General features: G+C 45.9%; 1 protein-coding gene across 10 annotated transcripts in view; it reads left to right on the forward strand.

Annotated features, from left to right (window-relative positions):
• ZFAT (zinc finger and AT-hook domain containing) overlaps positions 1-22,669 on the forward strand; it is a 317,588-nt gene that overhangs the window by 104,336 nt on the left and 190,583 nt on the right. For 2 of the 10 annotated variants that reach the window (XM_057497724.1, XM_036890565.2), the window contains exon 1: positions 380-577. The exons of 6 other annotated variants lie outside the window; for them this stretch is intronic. In XM_057497724.1, coding sequence (XP_057353707.1) covers positions 559-577 — 19 coding nt within the window. In that variant the 5' untranslated portion in view covers positions 380-558. Of the gene's footprint in view, positions 1-379; positions 578-4,862; positions 4,996-22,669 lie in introns of those variants that run through there. 2 more of the 10 variants (XM_036890551.2, XM_036890561.2) reach the window with 2 other exon arrangements.

The raw sequence follows: 22,669 nt of genomic DNA on the forward strand, positions 1-22,669 counted from the left end.
AAAGTTATATCGCCATCCCAGATTAGCTAGAAAATGGCAGAATTGGGACGCAACCCCTACACTGTCCTTCCCCGTCCAGTCCGGTGGCTCCACACCAGGAGGAGCCAAGGCGGGGCTGACAGGTAGAAGCTGAAGCTGGCTCCCGGCAGAACTGGGAAGACTTCCAGTCCCGCGATCCGCATTCCAAGCCTCCCGTTAGCCCCTTCCTAGGAGTGGCTAAAACGCGGAGCAGCGGACTCAGCGGAGCGGGACATAAAGCGCGGCCCCCGGACTTGGGCATGCGCACAGCCCGACCAGCCTGGAGGCGCTCGGCGCTGGAGGAGGGTCATCCGAAGCTGACGTCCGTTACGCCGGCGTCAGCGCCCCGGGAAGAGGAGGGCGAAGACTCCATCCGCCATGTTGGATACCGCAGATTCGCCATAACCTCGCCGGCTCTTTTCTTAAAAAAATAAAAATAAAAAGCGAAGTATCAGCGGGGCGCCCCGCCTTCTCGGTCGGCGCGGAAGGGGGCCCGGAAGAGCCCGACGCTTTTTTTTCCTCCGCGGTGGGGACGTTGCCATGGAGACGCGGGCGGCAGGTGAGCCGGGCTGGGGGTTGGGGTGGGAATGAGGTGGGGGTGGGGCGCGGCGCGGCGCGCGGGAAGCCTTTTGGAGTTGGGAGTTGGGAAGCCGCGCGCAGGCCGCCCGGCGGCGGAGGGATCCACGGCCCAGGGCGGAGAGCGGACGTAGCGGTGTCCTTTGACGGCACGTTCAGTCATTGGCAGTATCCCGCCGCCTTGGGTTTTTATTTTTAAAAAAAGCTGATGAGGGTGTTAGAAGAGCTCGCGCTTGCGCGGGGAGTTTCCAGGGCAACGTGTAGGGCCGGGGCGCGCGCTGGTGGCCGAGCGCAGGCGTCCTGGCGGGCGGGAGGTTCGAATCCCGGCGCCGCCAGCTCTTTGGCCTAGTGATCCCTGCCCTGGGCTTCCTTCTTCCTTCGCCTGTTTCCTCTTCTGGGAAGTGGGCAGCTCCTTTACCCCCACGTATTTGGCCAAGATGTTTTGAAGGGACAGGGTTCAGCCGAGGTGCTGAAGGAAAGGTGTGTGCTGTAGAGGGAACCACGAACGCCAGGAATTAGCGTTGCTGCTGCTGGTAACTGTGAACGCTCTGGGACAGATGGTTACCTTACTCTTCACCTGCCTCCCAGCACCGCGCGCCTCTATTCCAAACCCTTTAGAGTTAAACTGAAATGCCGCCGCCTCCAGGCAGCAGTCTCTGGCTTCGCTGCCAAAGCAGCCCCTCTGGCTGGCGCAGTGGGTCATGGGTCTGTGGCTTTACACCTGGGCCAAGTCCCCTAACCTTGAGTTTGGGGCGCTTCTCTGTAATTCACAATCACACCCAGACCCGGTACTGAGGCATGCTATTTAATGCTGTGTTCTCCCGACTACTAATTTTTGTGTCATAAACTGATAAAAGTACAGAGACGTCAACTTCAGACAGTTTTAAAGTGGCAGAACTGAGGCTTTAAAAATCAGCCTCCTCCAATTTGGGATGAAATGCGTACTCCTGCGTGCCTGCCTGATTTACACGTCCACCCCTGGATTAGTGCTTGGCCTCTAGCAAGTGCTGAAGTGCTCAGTGTGCACTTACAGAATGCAAGAGTGATTGCCCCTTCCAGTCTGTTTGCCTGCAGAGCCAGATGACCTTTCTGAAAAGCAAACTGAATGTCAGAGGAGGCTTTCCCTCCACAGCCGCGTCTTCCAGCTTGTCTTCTGAGCCTAGCAATTAATACTGAAGCAGCAATAGTGAATGTCCCCTGTGCCAAAGGCCAAAAAGACATCTGGAGCGTTTGTTTGCTGGCTGTTTGCTGTTTGCAACCCCATCGCCTCCCGGGGCTCTTTTCTTGGCTTCCTCAGTTTGGCCAGCAGCTTTGCATCGCAGAGCTCCCTATAAGCCTGTCGGGTAAGGTGCAAGGTCCTTTTCTGCTGTTGGGTCAGAATCAGGCACGTGTGTACAGTGCAGTGACAGAACAGACCTAGAGCTGGAGTGGTGGGTCAGGAACCCTGAACTCTGCTGGGCATGCTTTCTTCAAGTAATGACCTCCATTTGGTGCCTTCCGTCTCCCAAGACATCCTAGCTACACAGAACAGGCTCCCCACATCTCCTTTTCTGGAGTTTACCTAAGAGTTAAAAAAACACCAAAACCCACCTGGGCATTTGTTGTAGCTTTCGGCGATTTCCAGCTTTACTAAATGAGAATAGATCATGTTTTTAAACGTATTACTGTCAATGTGTGTTCAGCTAATTTCTGAAAAGAGTTTCTTGTTTGGCTTGGTTGTTAGGTTGATTTAGGAGAGGCAGTAGAGTAAGTGATAAGATGTAGTTGTGTACGGTCTGTAAGGTCCAGCTTCTAGGCGGTAAACTAGCTGAGACGGTCATCACTGTAAACTGGAGATCTAATACTGCACTGTTCTCTTCTGGGCTGGGTTCTCATTTACCTTGTAAAATGGTTTCTGTTTCTTTTTTCCCACTACCTTATAATTTAAGCAACTACCTTTCAGAGATAGCTATCCTTAAGTAGGATTAAGTTTCTGTCTAGGGCAAGGGCAGTCAAGAATTAGATACATTAAAAAGATTCTTCTTAATTGCATTTCCTTTTATAGTTTCATGCCTGCTGCCTCTGAAAAACCTCCCCATCAGGGTGGGCTGATTGAATTATGGGAAGGAATTTAGCCTAGAGTTAAGTTTTCTCTTCTCAGCTGTTTATACTGTTAAAAATTTCACTGTCTTTGAAATTTCTCAAGGGCAGGTGTCAACTTTGAAGTGCTGGAGCAATTGGAAGGTTGGAAAGAACACGTGTTCTGGGTCCAGAGGATCTGCTGCTCAGATTCCTGACATGAGGGAAGTTAGGTAACTCTCGGGAACCCCTGTCCAATCCTTCAGTCTGCAGGAGACATAATCCTTCATCCTACTCAGGGCCTGTGTACTCCAGATGCTGGTGGCACTGCTACTTATCCCTTCTCTGTGCAGACCTACTCTCTCCACTGTAAAGTCTAGTGCATTGTCATCTACTTGCTGCTTGAAAATTGTTTGTAGTTGGAAAGGTGCGATGGACTTTAATTTTTTAAAAGAAAAACATAATCTGGGAGTGAAGCAAATAGACATATTAAACATTACAGGTTTGAAATTGCTTCTTTTTTCAAGGAATGTAAAATATAGATATTTTAGTTTGCTTCTAAAGATTATGCTTGGCATATTAACATAAAAGATTTAAAATCAGGTAATAGACTTTTCTTTGTTCTTTTAAATTCGGTAACAAATGGAGCTGCACACTATTGAATTCTGGAATGTGGCACCTTTGTGCCCCAAACTGGGTCTGGACCAAGGCAGGATGGGTAAAGTAAGGACTTGGCTTCAGAGGCAGTTTCTTGCCTTGCTGGGGGGATTAGGCTGATGATGGTATCAGCTCAGTCATGGCACCTGGAAACTAGCAGGAGGCTTTGGGAGCAGTATTTTGGCAAATGAGGGTCTTGGCTGCCCTGGTGTTGCTGCTTGGATGTCCCAGCTGCGTCTGGGGGGGTCTCTCCCCACCACTAGGTGAAACCTCAACCCGGATGGGGAAGCGTTCTTACTGTGATCAGGAAGGAATTCTCCATCAGGTCAAACAAGTGCCAGCAAGAAAGGAATTCATTAATGCAAGAGCAGAAGTGAATTCAGCAGCCATGCAGGCAGTGGAGGGCAAAGAAGAACAGGGAGAAAAGGGAAGTTCATTGAACTGCTCAGCATAGGGCAAATTCTTTGCCAACTCCTACAGCCAGTCTGCTTGGTCTGCACAGTGTGGGAATTAAATCCAGACCACCCCAGAATTTGGGAGAGTCGCCGAGCACTGGATGGAGTGAGTTTATGTTTTGAGAACTTCCACTTCCCTACTGGTCTGAAATAAAACAGGGAGGGAGAAAAGGAAAAGGATTGTGTTAAGACTAGGGAGCTGAATGACAGCAAAGTGACAAAGACATTTACCACTGGAGGTGGAGGTCGGAGAGTTCTTGTCTTTATCATGGGAAAGAGTTCAGAGACAAGTGCAACAGGCTTATACGACATGAAAGTTTATTTGGTATAAGTCAGTACATACTCAAATGGGAGCACTAGCGACCTCAGAGAGGAGGTGTGCTTAAGGGTTTAGGGTTTGGGGTTTTATAGGGCCTTTGGGTAGGGTTGGCATAAGGCATGATGTATACAGCTGATTAATAATCCCTTTGGAGTTTTAAGAATAGGATTATTTAGGTGATGTGTTGATCTGGATCTCAGCATTCTTTACCTATGTAGGTTCATTAACACTGGGGAGGTCTGTCTCTCGTCCTGGTTACAAAGTTACTTAATTGATTGAGGGGCTGGAAGAAGAGAAAGGACAGCATATAGATTAAGTTAAAGAATAAGCTGGGCCTTTTTTGAAGGTTAAGTAGATTTTACAGTGGCATGACCCTTGTCCCGTTTCCCTGTTCCATCTCATTGGCATCCTGGCAGCCTTTGTAATTCAGTCCCAAAGGCCCCTTCTAGGGCCCATATCGGTTTCCTTCTTCACCTCAGATGTTCTTCTGTGTCTCTGCCAGAAGACCTCTTCTTCAGGCGCCACCACCACTTCTCTGCCCCTTAGGTCTTAGAACTTTATCTTTGTTTACTAGCAAGCAGATTGTCTGGTTCACCCAAAAGTTTGTGCCAAAACTTTGTTCCAGGAGCTAGGAATGCAAAGTTAAATATGCCACTTTGTTTGCCCTTGAGTCTCTAGTGGAAAACCGAGTCCTTCAGGAGAAGGTGCTAGGTGCTGTGATGGAAGTAAGCCCTGAGAAATGAGGCCTTTAGGGAGGGTATATGTAGCTCAGCCAGAGGATTCTAGGAGGGCTTCCTGAAGGAGGTGGTGCCTGAATTAGAACTTGAAAAGAGAGCAGAGGTGCTCTGGAGAGGGGACGGTGGTGTAGAGGTGCGGGTGTGACATACCCACAGATGTGTTCTGTGTGACCAGGTGAGCCCTGAGGCCAGGGATAGGGGTGGGGGTGCTGGAGGTCTGTGGTGAAGGGTCTTTTGAACAGTGGGAAGCTGTAGGACTTTATTAAAACTTTGAAAAATGGGAAGATAACAAGACCAGGAAATGTGCGTTTCCCCACCTGCCTGGAGACAAATGTTTTCTGGGGTGTGATTTTCATACAGTGAAATGCACAGAACTTAAGTGTACAGTTTGACCACCCACCTCACCCATGCCCCTAACTCTACATAGAACCTTTTCATCAGTGCGGAGAGTGCCCCTCGGTGGGAGTTCTCCTTCCCACCCAATTCCTGTCCCTCACTCTAAGCAACCACTAATCTGAGTTCTATCACTGTAGATTTTGTCTTTTGTAGAATATGTGTTTCTTTTGTATCTGGCTTCTTTCAGCATAAGGTTTTTGAGATCCAGCATTTTCTTTCTTTTTGTTGCCCCATAGTATCCCACTGTATGGCTGTGCCACAGTTTGTTCCTGGGTTTGTTTCTAGTTTTTTGTTATTGTGAGCAAATCTGCAATGAACATTCTTATATGAAGCTTTTTGTAGACATATATTTGCATTTCTCTTGGGCAATGGGCTGGCTGGGTTGCAGGGCAGGGGTATATGTACCTCTTTAAGAAACTTCCAAATAGCTTTCTAGAGAACTTGTGCCATTTCACATCTCCATCAGAAATGTAAGGGAACTCCACTGCTCCGCACCCTCACTGGCGTTTGGTGGTGTCCGTCTTTTCCCTCTGATGTGTTAGAGGGCATCAGCAGGAGTACCATCTGCTTTGCTTGCATTTCCCTGATGACCAGGGATGTTGAGTCCTTTTTCTTGTTCCTATTGGATGTTTGTATGTCACCTTTGGGGAAATGTAAGCCTTTTGCCTTTTCTAACCATTGGGTTGCTTGTCTTTTTAATTTTTGGGTTATAAGGGTTCTATGTATAATCTAGATGTGAGTCCTTTGTCATGTATATCTATATGTGTTCTCCAGGTTTTCTCCCAGTCTCTGTTTGCTTATTTACTTTCTTAATATTATCTTTTGATCAAGAGAGAGATTTTTAATTTTAGTGAAGTCTGATTTACCATTATTTTTGCTTTTATAGGTAATGCTTTTTGTATCCTTTTTAAGAAATGTTTTCCTCTGTAAAGTCACAAAAATATTCTCTTAGATGTGTTTGTTTTTTTAAGGCTTTATACTTCTTGCTTTGAGGTTTAGGTCCACCATCCATTTCAAAATAGTTTGTGTACGATGTGAGGTAGGATCTTTTTTTTTTGGCCCTTTTGTTGAAAATTATGAGTGGGTCCATTTCTGAGCTCTTTGGTCTACTCCACTGATCTGTTATTTTTCACTAGTACCAGACTGTCTACATACTGTAGCTTTATAGTAATTTTTGAAGTTATAAAAGAATAAAAAGGAGGACAGTTTTTGGAGGGGCAGAAATGCAGGCCAGAGTAAGACCCATCCATCCGTAAGTGCTGTCATAGCGATGACACTCATCTCAAGGCAGTGGCTGTGGGAGTGGAGGTTAGGGGAAGATTTAGAGAAATAGTTTTAGAGGGAAAACGTGAGGGACTGGTGTTGATTGGGTTTTACAGTAGAGACCAACAGGCCTTCCATCTGTTTGTTTTAGGGAGAGAGGAGTGAAGGAGTTAACAGATACAGGAGTGTGAGACTTTCCAGGCTTCATACCTGCAGCCCTGGTCCCTGCTGTGCAGTTCGTTCCTAAAGCAGAGAGAGGCCTGAATCCTCCTTGTTTTTATTTGAGCTGGGCTGGCGCTGGCGCAGCACTTGCCTGGTTGCAAGAAGACCTCAGGGGACTGAGCCACCCGCTTTGAAGTGGCCCCTGGAACAGAATGTCACTTGCAGCCCTGCCCCAGCTGGGCCATGGGATTCCTTGATCAGGAGCATCTGCGAGTTCTGGGACGCTGTCCTGACCAGGAGTGAGCCTGAGTGCTGGTATCCCTTACCGGGGTCACAGGCAGGGGGCCGGGCCCAGGTGATGCTGGGAGGGGGTCTGGGATGGGAAGAGGTAGGTGACAGTCCTTGCCTTGCTGCTTACAGCTGGGGACCTTGGCAAGTCCCCGAGCTCCCATCCCCTCATAAATATGATGGGCAACATGGTTGGCGAGGTTCAGTCGAGGGGGTTTGGGAACACAGCTGGCGCATGGCGGGGTACCTCCCTCTCTTCTCATCTGCCTTTTCCTTCTTTGCCTCTCTCCCTCTCTCCCCTTTCTCTGGCCCATTCTCCCTTTTTCCCCTGACCATCTTATAAATTGTAATAGTCTCTTTGAAGATCAAATGCTAATGAGAGGGGTTTGTTTTAATATATAATAAAGAGGATACAATGGTCTGGTCCTCTATGAAATCATGCAGTTGCAGAGGATAAGGTGGGACCTGGTGATACTTGTCATTTCTGCACATCTTCTGTTTATAGTTTTTCTTCACAGAAGCCCTGCATGGTGGTCATAGTGTCTCTGTTTTGCAAGTGAGGAAGCAGAAGCTCAGTGCAGTCCCTCTGGCTCGAGTCACTTAACTGCCTCCCTGGCCGAGGGCCTGGTTACAGGGCGCCGAGTGGTCAGTGTCTCGGCCAGTGGCAGGGCCCACTTTGGGTCAGTGGCCCCCTAAGAGAGGCTCCTCCTAGATCCTTAATTAGGATTTTGTCAAGTTTTAGAATCTGGGTCTGGGACAGGCTGTAGGTGAAGTTCAGGGGCTTGTTTTCAGGCCTGGCAGCTGGGGGAGACCTGAGTTGCCCCAGATAAAAGAAGCCTTGTGCTGTGTGTGACTGCTAAGCTCCGCTCAGACTCTCCGTGGTGCAGCTGGCCATCACACTTGCTGATTTGGTCACAGACCTTGTTAAATCCTACTGCGCGCAGGGCCCTAGCTGGGCAGGGTGCAGCAGTGGGGCATGGCCTTTGGGCAATCTCGTGATATTACAGTGCCCTCCAAGAATGGTGCCCCCAGAAGCTGGGCATTGAGAGGGCCCTGAGAGTCCTGTTCAAGGAGCTCACACCTTGGAGAAGACAAAAGCAATTCAAAAATGAGCAAAGGGTTTGAGAGGTACTTTAAAGAAGAGTTCATACAAATGGCCAATAAGCGTATGAAAAGATGCTCAACATTAATCACTAGTGAATACCAACTAAAACCACAATAGGATACAATTGCATACCCACTAGAATGACTGAAATTCATTAGACAACAATGCCAAGTGCTGGTGAGAATATGGAGCAACTAGAACTCCCATATACCATAGGTGGGAATGCAAAGTGGGATAGCTGCTTTGGAAAATAATTTGGAGGCTCCTTTGTGATGTTAAGCATACACTTACCATTTAACTCAGCAATTCCACCCCTAGGTGTTTTAACCCAAGGTAAGTGAAATGTACGTCCACATGAAGATATGTATGCACATGTTCACAGCTATATTTTTAGTAGCCCCAAACTGGAACCAACCCAAACACTCATCAGCTGGTGAACAGCTAAGCAAATGGTGGTATAGCCATACAGTGGAATGCTGCTCATGAAAAAAAATGAATAAACTACTAATACAGGCAACAGCAAAGATTAAGCTTAAAAATCCTTAGTCATAGAGAAAGAAGCCAGACATACAAGACTATTTACTGCAAGTATGTGGAAAAATTAGAACCCTTGTGCACTGCTGGAGGGAATGTAAAATGGTGTGCATTTGCTATGGAAAACAGCATGGCAGTTTCTCAAAAAATTAAATATAGAACTACTGTATGATCCAGCAATTTCACTTCTGTGTATATACTGAGAAGAACTGAAAGCAATTTGAAAAATTCAAAGAGATATTTACATACATATGTTCATAGCAGCATCATTCACAATAGCCCAAAGTTGGAAACAACCCAAAAGTGGTTTGTACATACAATGGTATATTATTCATTCTTAAAAAAGAAATTCTGACATATGCTACAACATGGAAGAACCTTGAAGACATTATGTTAAGTGAAGTCACAAGAAGATAAATTTTACATGATTCTTTTTATATGAGATATATGGTACAGTCAAAATTACATAGACAGACTGTAGAATGGAGGCTGCCAGGAGCTGGGAGGAGGGAGTTAGTGTTTAATGGGAGTAGAGGGTCCGTTTGGGGCATATGAAAAGAGACCTGGAGATGGATGGTGGTGATGGTTGCACAACAGTGTGAATGTACTTAATACCGCTGAACTGTATGCTTAAAAATGGTTAGGGTGGTAAGCTTTATGTTATGCTACAGTTTAAAAAAAGACTACATACTGCATGATCCCAGTTGTAGGAAATTCTAGAAGAGGCAGAATTACAGGGATAGGAAACAATCAGTGGTTACCAGCAGCTTCTGAGGAGAGGGGGTTGGGCTACAGAGTCACGGAGGAACTTCATTCTGGTCTGATTTTGGTGTTGGTTACACGGCGGTATCCTTCCAGGCTTAAGCTCACTGAATTGTATGAGCCACCCAGACAGTGTGGGGTTTGTACAGGGTGGAGTGATGGACAAGCAGTATGGTTGCGACAGCCCGAGGTTGGGCAAGAGGTTCAGGAAAGCCTAGAGGGTGATGTTTGAGCTGTGACTAGGCCAACACGAGGGAAGAGGGCACAGCAGGGGTAAAGGCAGGGAGGCAGGAAGGAGCCCAGCATGGAGGAGCCTCTGTCTGCCCCAGGCTGGAAAAGCCACAGCCCCAAGTTCCACGGTGAACCTCTATTCACATCCTTGTGGCGTCTTTGTCCAGGGCCACGTCTGAGCTGTGGAGCCTGGACAGTCTCCCTTTGCCCTGCCTCTCTTGGACTCATTTTCTGAGTCTGTCCTGGAAATCTCTGCCTGAGGATGCACGGGATGTGCCCTTATCCTGGCTCCCTGGCTCCCGGGCCCCTGGGCCTCTGCTCTGCCCACCTGGGTGGCATGGACCTCAGAACCTTGGGTGCTCACATCGCGGTAGTGATGGTGTCTGCCACCCTGGGCCGTGTGAGTTGCTGTGCAGCCATTGCTGTCTGGAAGTGGGACCGCAGTTCTCTGACTTTGGTCTTACTGCATCTCTTGCAGATCCTGGAAGCATTCCCTACCTGGGAGCTTTCACTCTGTACCTGCCAGAGCTTGCAGCTTGCCCCTGTGGGCGTGACCTGTGCTCTGGGGCAGATCCTGCCTCCCCCTGGTTCCCTGTCATGTGTGTGCGGGCTGGGGTGGGGAGTGATGTGCCATTACTCGGTTGTAGGGAAGCTGTGGGAACTGGCTTCAGAAGTTCCAGAAGCACTTGAACTCCAGGTTTTGATTCTATTTTCATACCTGTCTCTCCCCTCCTTTCCCTCTTTCTCCTGTTCTCAATTTTTAGAAGAAAACAAAGTCATCAGGAGAAACATTCTGTGCTTTTCCTTTGGAATTTTCTCGAGTCCTTGCTGTTTAGTTGGAGGCCATGTGAGAAACACCCACAAGAAGGGGTCAGAAGTAGAGTTTAGTGTCAGGAACAGTGGAGGGGATGGAAAGACATCAGGTAGGCAGGCCTGCTAATGGGTATGGTGACTGCTTCCTGACTGGTGCGGTCACAGGGGAAGGGGTAGCCGGGAGGATGCTGTGCCTTGACCCTGGTGGCCTCTGGGAGGCTGGTCCTGTCCTGGCGGGGGTAGAGTCCTGGCGTGGACACATGAGGTTTGGCTTGATGGTTCTGTTGACCTTTGGGATTTCTGGTTAGAGTGGCTCAAGGAAGGAGAAAGATTTGGGTGGGGCTTGATGTGTGGACTTCTTGGATGTAAGGAGCATAGGGCATCCTTTGTTACTACTGTTATTATTACTTGAGAGAAGAATTCCTTAGATGCCAAGTCTAGTGTCTGAGAGGTCCACCTTCCCGCTTTCCTGGCCTGCCAGCTATGCGCCTGGAGGCTGTGCTCTCTGCCTTTCTTTTGCTGCTGCTCGGTCAGGTAATGCCCTGTGTTCCTGACCAGCTCTGGTGACTGACATCTCCATGGTTCCTGAATTGTGCTGTGTGTGTGCTCTGAGCAGGTAAGAGGGGTGATATGAAGTAGGGTCCTGTGACTCTACTCTAGCCTGGGGAAGCTTCAATGCCGTTGGTGAGTTTCTTAGCTGAGGATGCCTCAAAATCCCTAATATGTCCTTTCCCCTCCCTTCCTTTCCCTATCTCCCTCTAAAGCATTTCTTGCCGGCATAATGCCTCTTTACCCCTAAATAGTTTCAGTGTTTGCTTTCTAAAAACAAGGACATTCTCCCCCATAACCACCTTGCAGTTACATGCAGTACTGTTATTTAAATTTTACCAACTGAAATTCACAATTTCACCAATTGTTCCAATAGTTTATGTAAAGCAAAAGGAAATCCTGGGCCAAGCACTGCAGTCAGATGTCACGTCCCTTTACTCCCTCAGTCTGGAGCAGTCCCTGTGTCTGTGTGTTCCATGACACTGCTGATTTTGAAAAGTATGGACCAGTTATTAGGTGGGGGGTAGAGTCCTAGCGTGGACACATGAGGTTTGGCTTGATGGTTCTGTTGACCTTTGGGGTTTCTGGTTAGAGTGGCTCAAGGAAGGAGAAAGATTTGGATGGGGCTTGATGTTCCTTCTTTGGGCTTTGATATTTCCTCATCATTAGATTCAGTTTCTGCAGCTCGGGTAGGAACATCACAGAAGTGACGCTGAATTCTCAACCAGCATTTCAGGAGGCATGTGGTCCTGATTTGCACCGTTGTGTGTGACGCTGTATTTGAACAGGTTCTGTTTTGGTAAGTTACTATTTTTTTCTCCCTTGTATAAATGTCTCATGATCAGACATTGTGAGACTATGTACTTGTCCTGTTACTCTTCATTTCCCAAACCTTCACACACTAGTTTTAGCATCTATTGGTGATTCTTGTCAGAATCAGTTGTCATGCTGGTTGTTAGATGGTGAGTTTCTAATTCCATATCTTCTGCATTTACTGATTGTGTGGGAAAGAACTTCTTCTTTCCCTTTGTTTATATTACTGAGGACTCGGGAATTCTTACTCTACTCAGTAGTTTGCAGCCCTTTATCATTATTTAATCTGTTACTCCGATTGCCCCGTGTTTGCTGGTCGAAGCCCCGTCTTTCTGGAGCACTTCCTTGCTTCCTATACAAGATATTCCCTTCGCAGCCCTGGAATCAGCTGTTTCCTCAAGGACACCTGGTTTATCTTGCTTTGAGTGTCCCAGGCTGGCTTTCTCAGGTCAAGGGTCATGGGTGAGGGGTGAGGGGCTGTGACAGTCTTGTGACACAGGCAAGAGTGGCTGCAGGGCACCCTCCCAGCACAGCATGAGCCGCCCCTGCTCACTTGCGGCCTCTGCAGCTTGCACAGCTCTCTGCCTGTGGGACCCCTGTGGGGACCACAGAACTTCCTTTGGTTGCACATTTCTCCATCAGTTTCTGTTTTTATCTTAAAAACCATTGTGTTCATCCGGATCTTGCCATTTCCAGTCCAACAGGGCAGGCTTTACCTTACACTTCCCTTTCCATGTTTATAAGGCCCCTCACTGACAAAGAAAACTGCCTCCCAGTCTCCACAGTAAGTTATTTGCTCAGTCCTAGAATGTACTAAAATATCTTCAGAATTGCTAACTGGGGTCTCCGTGAAAAAGCCTACTAACCAGAGCTTAATAGTTCATTAGAGCTTTTCCTCTTTAGCTTGAGGCATATGGTGAAGACCCCAACTTCCAGAGTTCCTTGGGTTCCCCCCCCACTCCGTGCATGGCAGTGTGGTTACAGGTATTCTATTTATTTGTTTCTTGTTTATATTTCATTGTAGGGATCTCCCATACCTATTTATATACTTTTAAACTTTATGTGAATTTTTGGGGTGAGGGTATTTCTTGCATTCCAGTGATAGGACTGAATTTTGCTCTTTTTTAGTGGAGATACAGAGACGGAGTGGTTGAGGTGACGGGAGGATGTAAGTGTCGGAAGGAGGAAGTGCAGGGAGGGCACGGAACTGAACGGGGGCTTCCCGTTGACATGGGCGCACCGACCACCTGTCTTCCCGGCCCTCTGGTCTGCTTTCTCCTCCGTGTACCCACTGTTCCCTGTGCTGTGTTCACTCCCATTTTGCCGACAGGAGTCAGAGCTGCAGGGCAGGTAAGCGCTCCCCCTGCCGGGCTGGCTGGTGGCTGTCCTGCCCTGGGCCAGCCGGTGTTTCATCCCCATCGCGAGGTCTTAACTATGTTTAGATACAAGTGGGACTTAGAGTGGCTTAGTTAACGTTATTCTCAGGACTTCCCGGGTGAGCTCTCTCAGGAAATGTTCTGGTCCTCACGTCAAAGGAAGTACGGCATTTCTGTTATCTGTAAATATCTTTATTAAGCTTAACATCGATCTTCTTGACTGTATTTTGAATTAAATGTTATTGGTGTATTTGGAGCTTACAGTCTAATAGGGGAGAGGTTCAAGAAACACACCATTAAATACATGATTATAAATGTGCTCTTTGCTACTAAGGTGACTACATGGAGGACAAGGGAAAGTAACAGGTCTGATGTATATTGAAGGGGATTTACGAAAAGGCCATCTGAGAAAGTGAGATCGGAACAGAGACTTGGAAGGATGAGGTTCCCAAATTGAAATAACAAGTTTGATAACCAGAGAGCAGGCACTTGCCACTCGTCTGCACTTGGTGGAATTGCAAGTATGCAGCGCAGAACTGGTTCCTGAGGCCCAGCTCTCCTCTGCCCTTTATCTATAGTCCCCTAGGGGACAGCATGTGAATCTGCCTGCTGCAGGTGGCTTAGGAGATCTGTGTCTGCAGTGACCCAGATGCCGGGCTTGCATGGGAGAAAACCTGGCGGCCACTGGGCAGCGTGTTCTGTAGGGCAGGAGGTGCTGGCCATGCCAGGGGGCACTAGAGGCTGCATCAACTGGAGCCGGCATGTAGAGAAGGGCAGGCTGCACAAGACCTTGTAAAGTCCCCAGCCCTATAAACATAAGTGGCAGCTGCCCCAACACTGAGGGTGCTGGCAGGTAGGGCGCTTGCTCCGGTTAGTCCAGGCTGGGAGACTGGACTCAGGCACCTCTCCGTCCCTTCCAAAGCAAGAGTCTGTAAAATTAGGCCATAAATAAAACCACAGTCACTTTAAATTATTTTCATGAACAAAATGGAATTGTTTATGTTCCTGGAGAGAATGTCTGTGTCTTCCTCATTTCCAAATGTGACTAGCATAGTATGTAACATGTATTAGGTATTCATTAAATGTTGAATTATGAGGCTAATGAACATAAGTTAAAAATTACTTTTTCCCGTAATAAAAAAAATTTTTTCCCCCCTCATAGCCCAGGTATTTGGAGAATACACCTAATTATTTCATACTTCAGTTACCGGGAAGAATGGACTGGTTCATTCTGATGGGCCAGGGATGGTGCCCTGCAGGGGTTTGGAGAATTCTTTTCCCAGTAGCAATTCTTGCTTAACTTTAAAGCTCTTTTCTGGAATTTGAAAAGATCTTAGATATGTATGATTATTAGAGGGCAGTTCTTTCTCTTAGAATTAATTTTCAAGTTCAGAACACTTTATAGCTGAGACCAGTCTCAGGCTTTTGTAGTAAGTAAAGCAGACATTTAAAATTTGAAATTGAATTTGCATGTTTTCCACATTTGCCTCCAGTGCCTGCCCAGGGTGTTATTCTGTTTTATTTCCTATGACCTCAGGAGCTTGGAGCAGACAGCCAAGCTTCTAAGCCTATAACAGTAATAAATGAAAATGTCCCTTTGTCTTCTGCCTTTCTCTTAACACTGTGGACAGGGACTCTTATAGGCAAGGTCTCAGTTTCCTAATTCCTTGTCTCCATTTTTCTAACTTGATGGGTCCCAAATATTGTGGGGTGGTGACTGCTTTCTCCCACCTGCGGGATGGTGGGGAGTGGAACCTATGTACTGCATTGCTCTGATCTGTAGGGGAAAAGTTGCCTGGTGTTCTGGAAAGAATGTGAATACTGGATTTGTGTCTAGTCCAAACTGGAGATGTACTATGAGTGCAAAATACATACTGGATTTCAAAGATTTAGTTAAAAAAAAAGAAAAGAAAATGAAATTTCTCATTGATCTTTTAAAATTCGATTTCAAGTGAAATGATAATATTTTGGATATACTGGTTTAAAGAAAACATATTGGTAAGATTATTTGTTTCTTTTTATTTTAATGTGCCTGTTAAAAAATCATAGTAGTGATACTATTTCTGTAGGACAGTGCTGGCCTGGCTGGGGCATCAGGTCTTGAGCGGTGTGGCTGAGTGGCTGTCCCCCTAAGAGCTCCTACACAACTACACACCTGTGTGTCTTTCCACTCTAGGGAGTGTCTTGCCAGGCAGGAACCTGCCTGCCATCTGCAGGAACAGTGCCTAGCACGTTATGGGAGCTGAGTGCATGTGCTGAGTGATTTCTGCTTGTCTAATAGGTTTTGTTTAGAACGTGTTTTACCCGGGAGATTGTCCAGCTTGAGGCTTGGAAATATTGCTCATTTGCGTTTCTCTCCGTCCTAGCCCCTTGCATTCCACTTTACCCTGACAAGTGTGAATCAAGTGTGTGCTCAGTTGAAACATCACCCAGGCAGGAGAAGGGGTGGGTAAGATTCAGCCTTTCTGAGGACTTTGTTTTCATCCAGTTTGGGCTCTACCCCGAGTGTAGAATGTGAGTAGACTGCAGAAATGCGAAGCAAGTACGTGGCATCTTTGCCTCTTAGGTGCCAGGCACTGGGCTTGGAACTTCCCTGGGATAGGCTGAGCTAATCTTTAAAGTAGCCCAGGAGGCAGAGTGAGGACAGGGCTGGACAGGTCTAATCAACAAACAACTCTGGTCAGTAAATGTTGGCTACACTGACCAGGAATCTTCCGATTCCTGAAGCTGCATTGAGCCCCTAACTTTTATTTGGTCTCTCCCTTCTCCTAATGGCTTGAGGATACCCCGGGCGGGAGGTGATGTGGGTAAAATTTGAGGCCTTGATGGGTGGAGAGAGTGGAGATTGGGCCTTGGCCCCAGAACGGGGCTGTGTGACCCTAAATGAGTTTTCTTTACAGAGCTGGGTTCACGTTCCTCTTGCATGAACTGAGGACCTACCTCCCACTGCCCAGGGCTGCCCACAGCTCCTCCAAGCACTGGCCTGTCTCAGATTCTGCAGATGTGAATCCTGGTCCTCTTCTCCCTTCCCTTGTTTCCGCACCTCCTCCTTTCCTTCCCCAGGGCTCTATGTCCTCTCAGTGCCTTGGGATTCAGAGCCCTGATTTTACACGCTGTCATTATTGATCTAGATGGTTTATATCAGTCCCTTGAAAAGCTTCTGAATTGCCTGCATTCTTTCTTTTCCGAGAGAAGGTATGTGTGTGCATGTATGGATGTATGTGCACCTGTGTGTTATGTGCATGTGTATACGAGTGCATGTATGTGTGCATGTTATGCATGTATGCGTGCGAATGTGTGTGCATGTGGGGCCCCCACACTGGCTTCTTTATCAAGTACTGCTTCTGATGATAGGACAGCAGCAGAAGCAGTCAGGAACATAGTAAGGAGCTTTAACTAACTGGCCAAACCTTTTTGGATTAAAAAAAAAAACCAATTCTATTATGCATTTGTGCCATATTTAGCAGCCTGCAGGGCCCTGTTCCCAATATTCCCTCTCACTGTCCTTATGAAGTCAGTAGGCAGCTCTGATGATTTCCTTTCCAGCTGAATGCCTGCAGGTTCAGTAAGAGAAAGGTGCTGCAGTCACACTAAACTGGCTGATCGTGGGGTTTGAACCCAGAGTGCCTGACCTGAGGCCCAGTGTTGAAAGCTGGCTTAAGGCAGCCCTTTACCTTCAGAAGTAAGACGAAAGATGTGTCAGCCACACAAAGGAACCAAAATAAACTGAAACAATGAAACCTGGAAACCCAGGTCTGTTGGTGGTATGGTGGCCATGGGCATTGCTGTTCCCCTTAAATGTACAGTAACACAGGAGAGGAGTTTGCACGTTTTGTTTTTCACATGGAAATGATCCCTGGGGCGTGATCACTTGAAAGGCACAGCGTGAGAGCTCTGGGGCCATCTGAGTAATTTGCTGTGATGTCAGAGGTCTGCAGTAGGGGCCGCGCCCCATCCTCAGAGCCTCCCACAGGTCTGCTGAGGGACTAGTGCTGCCACTCAGAGAACTGGGCCATGGCAGGTGGACCCTGCTTACATAAAACTGTTGTGCAGTCATAAGGAAAGGGACTTGCTCTTCAGCTATGATTATGTTTAATGTGAATATATCCATTGCCCAGGGCTCTCACTTTGAGAGTGCTTAAAAATAACTCTTAATAAAAAATTATGCCAGTTTCAACACAGAAGAAATGTGTATGCATAAAATCATAATGCAACTGTTGGTCTGGGCTTAATTATAGCTGATCCTGAGCATTTCTCATTGTATTTTGTTAATCCAGTTCCAGCAAAGGAACACTCATGGGATTTCTCCCTTGCATTTAATAAAAATGTTAACTTTGTGAGCTATAGAAGTTGGCATGTTCATCAGCATTTTATGAGCTGCATGATAATAATACCACAAATTAGGGCATGCATTCATTGGAACTTCAGCCCAGTGAACCGCAGAGCTGGAAGGGTTTGGATGTTATTTGTGGGTGGGGGCTGGGAGGTGGAAGAGCAGGTGCATAACGGGCTCCTGCAGGTCACAGGGGACTCAGGCACTGGGTGGGGTTGTCCCCATACCCTTGGTTTGGTCCAGGCGGCTGTGTCTGTCTCTACACATTAGTCTGTGGATGAAGCTAAGACCAGGTTCCATTTAAAAATATTTGAAGGCCACTTCTAATTTGGGCCTAAAGTAGTTCAGAGATTTACTCAACTCTCAGGTGGGCAGGTAGGGGGAGCCAGTTAGGGACTGGGGGACCCGGGCCCTGGCTTAGGCTGGTGCCTTCCCTACTGCTTCATGAAGGACACTGTCTGGAGGTGTTGGTCAATGAGTGGGGCATGTCACATGGTGTCCTGTAGTCCTCCACACCCCACACAGCAGAGGAGAGGGGAGCTCAGGAGGCCTAGTACCTGTGCCAGGGTCACACGGCTCCTGGGGCAAAGCTGGGTTCACATCTGGGTCTGGCCTTGAAGGCTGCTTGTTTCTCTCTCTCAGCATCATCCATTTAAATGAGACTCACTTGTGAATCAGAATCTCCTTTCCTCCCAGTATCTGTTCTTTAAAATTTGCTGTTTAAATTTTAAAAAATGGATATGAGATTAAAGATGGCAGCATGAGAGGTGTGACAGAGACCTCCTAAAACCACATATAATATGAAAATATAATTAATAAAACTAGTCCTGAAAGAGCAACAGGGAAGAGGGATGCACCAGACTGCATACACCTGGAGAAAAGAGCAGACGTCATGGAACAGGGTAACGTACCAGAGCTGGGACCTGGCAGGACCCAAGCCCTTCCCTGACCCCAGCTCACTGGCGGGAGGAAGAGAAACAGAGCAGGGACGGAGTGGAGGCCTGGGACTGATGAACACGTAGCCCTGGATATCTGCTCTGGGAGCACGAACCTACATTGCATGATGCTCTGGAGATTAGAGGGGTTGGAAAGCTAAGACAGGTGGAATACCTGCAGAGACTGAGATTCCAGTTGCTTGTGGAAAACAGGAATTCATATCCGGCTGAGCTGGGCAGACAGTCTGAGAGACTTCCTAACAGTGAGAGGGCTGCTAAAGGGGCAAGGATTGCACAGAGCTTACTGCTCAGGGGAAAGGACAGGTAGACAAAATTGTCCAGGTGCACTCTTACCAGCAGGTTGGGAACTTAAACGATCTTCAGGCGCCCCATCCCCCTGGCTGGCTATGCAGCTCCAAGGCCCCCCACCATGATACACAACCTGCTGTATCTTCCTCCCAGCTAGCCTTCACCTGGCTCGCAAACTGGCAGCCCCTGCCCTGGCATCAGGTCAACCAGGCGGAAACTCTGCCTATGGAAGCTACAAACACAAAGCATAGAGGCTTACAGCTGTGTGTTTGGCCCACTGGTTCTGGCAGTGGAGAGAGGCATAACAGCTGGGAAACAGGAAACAGCTCTTTCCTCCCCCCAGGCACCAACACCACTCCCCTGCAACCCCCGACATCACTTCAGGGACTGAGCAGCTCCAGAGGGTAGAGCCTCTGGGCACTAGAGGGCACCACATACAAATATGAAATGTCAGAGGAACCTGGTTCAAAGAAAAATCTCAACACCAGAGAAAGGACCGAGTGAGACTGAATTAATAAATCTTTCTGAAAGAGATTTCAAAATAAAAATCATAAACATGCTCATGGAAGTACAGAAAAGTATTCAAGAACTCAGGAACGAATTTAGGATGGAGATCCAATTGTTGAAGAGCAGAAGGGAGGGTATTAAAAGCAGATTAGATATGGTGGAGGAGATGATAAATGAAATAGAAACTAGGGAAGAGGAATACAAAGAAGCTGAGGCACAGAGAGAAAAAAGGATATCTAGGAATGAAAGAATACTGAGAGAAATGTGGGATGAATCCAAAAGGACCAATATTCATATTATAGGGGTAACAGAAGAAGAAGAAGAGAGAGAAAGGGATAGCAAGTGTCTTTGAGGAAGAAATTGCTGAAAACTTCCCAAATCTGGGGAAGGAGATAGTCTCTCAGGTCATGGCGGTGCACAGATCTCCCAATGCAAGGGACCCAAGGAGGACAACACCTGGACATATAATATTAAAATGACAAAGATCAAGGATAAGGACAGACTATTAAAAGCAGCCAGAGAGATAAATAAGATCACATACAAAGGAAAACCCATTAGGCTAACAGACTTCTCAGCAGAAACCTTACAGGCCAGAAGGGAGTGGCATGATGTATTTAATGCAATGAAGCAGAAGGGCCTCAAACCAAGAATGCTTTATCCGGTAAGATTATCATTTAAATTTGAAGGAGGGATTAAATAATTTCCAGGTAAGCAAAAGCCGAGAGAATTTAGCTCCCACAAACCGTTTCTACAGTTTATTTTGGAGAGACTGCTATAGATGGAAGTGCTCTTAAGGTTAAGTAGCTGTTACCAGAGGTAATAAAAAGGGATACACAAAGAGTACAGAATATGATACCTAATACATAAAGAATGGAGGAGGAAAAAATGGGGGGGAGAAAAAAAAAAGAACTTCAGATTGTGCTTGTAATAGCACGCTAGGTGACTTAAATTAGACTCTTAGATAGTAAGGAAGTTACCCTTGAACCTTTGGTAACCACAAATCTAAAGCCTGCAATGTCAATAAGTACATACCTATTGATAATCACCCTAAATGTAAATGGTCTGAATGCACCAATCAAAAGACATAGGGTCGCTGAATAGATAGAAAAACAAGACCCAGCTATATGCTGCCTACAAGACACTTACTTCAAACCCAAAGACATACACAGACTAAAAGTGAAGGGATGGAAAGAGATATTTCATGCAACTAATAGGGAGAAAAAAGCAGGTGTTGCAGTACTTGTATCAGACAAAATAGACTTCAAAACAAAGAAAGTCACAAGAGACAAAGAAGGACATTACATAATGATAAAGACGTCAATCCAACAAGAGGATATAAACATTATAAATATCTATGCACCCAACACAGGAGCACCTACATATGTGAAACAAATACTAACAGAATTAAAAGGGGAAATAGAATGCAATGCATTCATTCTAGGAGACTTCAACACTCCACTCACTCTGAAGGACAGATCAACCAGACAGAAAACAAATAAGGAGAGAGAGGCATTGAACAACACATTAGAACAGATGGACCTAACAGACATCAACAGAATTCTCCACCCCAAAGCAGCAGGATACACATTCTTTTCAAGTGCACACAGAACATTTTCAAAAATAGATGATATACTAGGCCACAAAAAGAGCCTCGGTAAATTAAAAAAGATTGAAATTGTACCAACCAGCTTCTCAGACACAAGGGTATGCAACTAGAAATAAATTACACTAAGAAAATGAAAATGCCCACAAACACGTGGAGGCTTAACAACATGCTCCTAAATAACCAATGGATCAATGACCAAATAAAAACAGAGATCAAGCAATATATGGAGACAAATGACAGCAATAATTCAACAACACAAAATCTGTGGGACACAGTGAAGTCCTTGCTAAGAGGGAAGTATATTGTAATACAGGCCTACCTCAGAAAAGAAAAACAATCTCATATGAACCATGCAAACTCACAATTAACGAAACTAGAAAAAGAAGAACAAATGAGACCCAAAGTCAGTAGAAGGATGGACATAATAAAGATTAGAGGAGAAATAAATAAAATCGAGAAGAATAAAACAGTAGAAAGAATCAATGAAAGCAGGAGCTGGTTTTCTGAGAAAATAAACAAAATAGATAAACCCCTAGCCAGACTTATCAAGAAAAAAAGAGAGTCTGCACCATAAACAGAATCAGAAATGAGAAGGGAAAAATCACTATGGATACCACAGAAATACAAATAATTATTAGAAAATACCATGAAAAGGTATATGCTAACAAACTGGATAACCTAGAAGAAATGGACAACTTTCTAGAAAAATACAACCTTTCAAGGCTGACCCAGAAAGAAACAGAAAATCTGAACGGACCAATTACTAGCAATAAAATTGAATTGGTAATCAAAAAACTACCTAAGAACAAAATTCCTGGACAAGATGGCCTCACCGCTGAATTTTATCAAACATTTAGTGAAGACCTAATACCCATCCTCCTTAAAGTTTTCCAAAAAGTAGAAGAGGAGGGGGTACTCCCAAACTCATTCTATGAGCCCAGCATCATCCTAATACCAAAATCAAGCAAAGACACCACACACACAAAAATTACAGATCAAAATTCCTGATAAACGTACATGCAAAAATACTCAACAAAATATTAGCAAACCAAATTCAAAAGTACATCAAAAGGATCATCCATCATGATCAAGTAGGATTTATTCCAGGGATGCAAGGATGATAGTACAATATCCAAAAAATCATCAACATCACCCACCACATCAACAGAAAGGGCGAAAACCACAGGATAATCTCCATAGATGCTGAAAAAGCATTCGACAAAATTCAACATCCATTCATGATAAAAACTGTCAAAAAAATGGGCATAGAGGGCAAGTACCTCAACATAATAAAGGCCATATATGACAAACCCACAGCCAACATCATACTTAACAGTGAGAAGCTGAAAGCCTTTCCTTTAAGATCAGGAACAAGACAAGGATGCCCACCCTCTCCACTTTTATTCAACATAGTTCTGGAGGTCCTCACCATGGCAATCAGACAATGCAAAGAAATAAAAGGCATCCAGATAGGTAAAGAAGAAGTTAAACTGTCACTGTTTGCAGATGACATGATATTGTACATGAATAACCCTAAGGAATCCACTCCAAAAGTACTGATATAATATCTGAATTTAGCGATGTTGCAGGATACAAAATTAACATACAGAAATCTGTTTCACTCCTATACACTAATCATGTACTAACAGAAAGAGAAATCAGGAAAACAATTCCATTCACAATTACATCAAAATGAATAAAATACCTAGGAATAAACCTAACCAAGGAACTGAAAGACCTATACACTGAAAACTATGAGACACTCATGAGAGAAATTAAAGAAGATACCAACAAATGGAAACACATCCCGTGCTCATGGATAGGAAGAATTAATACTGTCAAAATAGCAATCCTGCCTAATGCAATC

Source organism: Manis pentadactyla, chromosome 3 (genome assembly GCF_030020395.1).
Source record: "Manis pentadactyla isolate mManPen7 chromosome 3, mManPen7.hap1, whole genome shotgun sequence".
NCBI lineage: Eukaryota > Metazoa > Chordata > Mammalia > Pholidota > Manidae > Manis > Manis pentadactyla.